Source organism: Coptis chinensis, chromosome 9 (assembly GCF_015680905.1).
Source record: "Coptis chinensis isolate HL-2020 chromosome 9, ASM1568090v1, whole genome shotgun sequence".
Lineage (NCBI taxonomy): Eukaryota > Viridiplantae > Streptophyta > Magnoliopsida > Ranunculales > Ranunculaceae > Coptis > Coptis chinensis.
The window spans coordinates 12,523,377-12,526,335 of record NC_141464.1 but is presented as its reverse complement, the minus strand read 5'-3'; the positions used below and the strand labels follow the sequence as shown (position 1 = coordinate 12,526,335).

Here is a 2,959-nt window from a genome sequence, read left to right as displayed (position 1 = left end):
CCAGCCAAAATGTCCATTTAACCCCACAGGACCAGTGATTGAGTGAGTCCAGTAAAGTTTTGGTATAATTTTTCCCACCACCCCCCTCCTTTTTCGTATAAGATTTTTGAACAAGACTTCCCAGTTCCCACAGAAAAAATGTGTTCACATGGTTTCTTCCTTCTCTGGAGTCATGGGGGCATGGGGTTGTGAGGAACTGAGGAGTTTGAAATACCTTGAGGGTTGAATTGTTGAAAGGGTGCGTACGACCTGTGAAGTTAGATCAACCTGCGAAAATGTATATCATGTTTTAATATTAGCAACCACATATAAAGATCGATCTTAAGTAATCATACCAGTGTTTTTGTAAATTATTTTACACATGGAGTCATCAGTCTCCTCAGTTCCTAATCTCTATCTCTCATGAATTGCAATAATTGTTGTTGTTGTTGTTATAGAACTACATTTTCAAATTTGCAATCTTTTGATTCTTTTCTATGTATTTGTAGATATGCCAAGGGTTAGAGATCCATTATGGGAGTATGTTGAGTCAACCGCACAAAAGAAGAACAAATGCAAATTTTGTCAACTTGAGATATCTGGGGGAATAAGTAGGCTGAAGTATCACTGGGCAAAAATGATTGGGCATGATGTTAGTCCTTGCACTGTTGTGACTGATGAAGTGATAGAGTTGGCACTCAATGCCATAACCGAAATAGAAGACAGGCCTCGTGTTAACAAGAAAGCTAGAGGGAGTAACTCCAAAGAAGGAAACACATCCTCAAGCTTCAATTTCGGGTCTCAACAATCGGTTTATAGGGCATCAGGACAGTCAAGCACCGTTTCCTACCAACCGAAGGTTTTGGAACTACTGAAAAAGAAGGAAAAGGAGGTTGCTGATGCTATGGGAGTAAAATTTCTTGTTGCAAACAACCTTGCATTTAATATTTTAAGATCACACAAATTAAGAGAGTGGTGCCTAGCTATTGGGAAGTATGGTGAGGGGTATGTGCCTCCTGGCAGTGAAACTGCGCGGACCAAGATTCTAGGTTCATTGAAGGATGAAGCAACAATGTATGTGAAAAGTGTCCAAGAGTCATGGGAAGATACGGGTTGCACATTGATGTCAGATGGTTGGACAGATGCTAGAAGAAGGCACCATGTTAACTTGTTAGCTAGTAGCCCAAGTGGAATCGTGTTCTTGAAGTCCGAGGTTGTCAAAGAAAAACAGACGGGAGAATATCTCGCTAACTTCATAATGAGCACCATGGAAGAAATTGGTTCACATAATATGGTTCAAGTTGTTACAGATAAAGCAAGCAATTATGGTTCAGCTGGGGCTATTATTCAATCTCGTTACCCGCATGTTTTCAAGACTTCATGTGCAACACACTGCATAGACTTGATTTTAGAGGATATTGATAAGCTTCCTTCTGTAATGCCAATCATGAAAAGTGCAAGAGAACTTGTTACTTTCTTATACAGGTCACCTGCCATTTTGGAAACAATGAGAAAGTTTACAGACAATCGTGATTTGAAGAAGCCGGGAGCAACTAGATTTACTAGCCAATTTCTTTGCTTACAATCTGTATTGAAAGAAAAAGAACCTTTGAGATTCTTGGTAAGCTCAAATGATTAGCAAGCTCATAAGAGGACAAAAGAGGATGATGCTAAAGCACTTGTTGAGGTAATACAATCTAATGCCTTTTGGATTAAAGGCAATGAAGTGGTTGCAATTGTTGAGCCTATTGTGAAACTACTTAGGATGGTTGATGGAGATGAGTGTACATTGGGATACATATATGAGGGCGTTATTAGAGTCAAGGAGTCGATAAAGGTGATTCTCAATAATGATAAAGATAAGTATGACCCTTATTTGGCAATCATCGAAAGGAAACGAATTCAACGCCTTCATAGCCCCATTCATGCAGTGGCTGCGTATCTCAATCCTAAGTTTTACTATGAAAAGATTGTTAAGATGGACAACGAAATTAGAGATGGTATGAGTAAGGTGAGACAAAAATTACTTACAAGTGAAGAGAGGAAAACCTTCACTGGAGAGATAACTTTTTATCATGCAAGACATTCAAAGATTTTCACCCCAATGGCAGTTGATGCTCTATCAAACACTCATCCTCGTACGTAAAATTATTTCATTATTAATTTGTTTCTTCTTAGTAACTATTAGATGTTGATTACATTTATCTATTTGATTGTTACATTAATATTTGTACATGCTTTCTAGGCTTATGGTGGGATATATATGGTGGTGATCTTCCGATCACGCGTAAGATTGCTATGAGGCTTCTTAGTCAAACATGTAGTGCATCAGCTTGCGAGAGGAATTGGAGTGCCTTTAGTGCCGCACAAACCAAAAAGAGAATTAGATTGGAGCTAAAAAGATTGCATGACTTGGTTGAATCTCCACATGCAGAAGACTAGTGCGAAAAAGACGGAAGATAATCTAAAACCGATTCAACTAGATGAGGTTATAGCTTTTCCAGATGACCCGACTCTTGTAGTTGGAAATGATGTGGAGAATATTGTTGATGGTAGTGATATATCTGATGATGAGGAAGATGTAGATGTCGAGGATGGTGGTAATGGTGGTAATGAGGCTCTTGTTGAAGCAGACACAAATAATGAAAATGTGGATGATGAAGAATTTCATCGTTTAATGAATCGTATTTGAATGAGATAGTTTTGCATTTGGCTGGTCTCTCTGTTTGTTTTGCTTGCTTTTCCTATGTCAGTATGACTATATGAGATAGTTTTTCTTGTTTTATGGTTGGGAAACTTATAAACTGTTTCTTCTATTTCTTATAATTGCAGTTTGTGGCTTTGTGCTGCTTTTTTATGATAACTGTTTTTCTATGGTTACCATTTGTGCTGCTGGGGCTCTACTCTGTCATTCTTTGTGGTATGTTGATTTGGGGGGGTGTTATTATTTTGAATTTGTTTTGGTGAATCAGGCTATGTT

At 38.3% G+C, this 2,959-nt stretch overlaps 1 protein-coding gene across 1 annotated transcript; it reads left to right on the top strand.

The window, feature by feature from the left end:
- Nucleotides 1–490: 490 nt before the first annotated feature.
- On the top strand, nucleotides 491–2,671 carry LOC147474797 (uncharacterized). The gene is made up of 3 exons (XM_086585195.1): nucleotides 491–1,567; nucleotides 1,619–1,990; nucleotides 2,414–2,671. The coding sequence occupies exons 1-3, from the start codon at nucleotides 491–493 to the stop codon at nucleotides 2,669–2,671; spliced, it is 1,707 nt and encodes a 568-aa protein (XP_086441321.1).
- Nucleotides 2,672–2,959: the final 288 nt, after the last annotated feature.

Coding starts and splice junctions, on each gene's coding strand:
- LOC147474797 (XM_086585195.1), top strand. CDS start 491: ATGCCAAGGGTTAGAGATCCATTATGGGAGTATGTTGAGTCAACCGCA. Junction 1,568..1,618: donor AATTTCTTTGCTTACAATCT/GTATTGAAAGAA, acceptor TCAAATGATTAG/CAAGCTCATAAGAGGACAAA. Junction 1,991..2,413: donor TTAGAGATGGTATGAGTAAG/GTGAGACAAAAA, acceptor CTCCACATGCAG/AAGACTAGTGCGAAAAAGAC.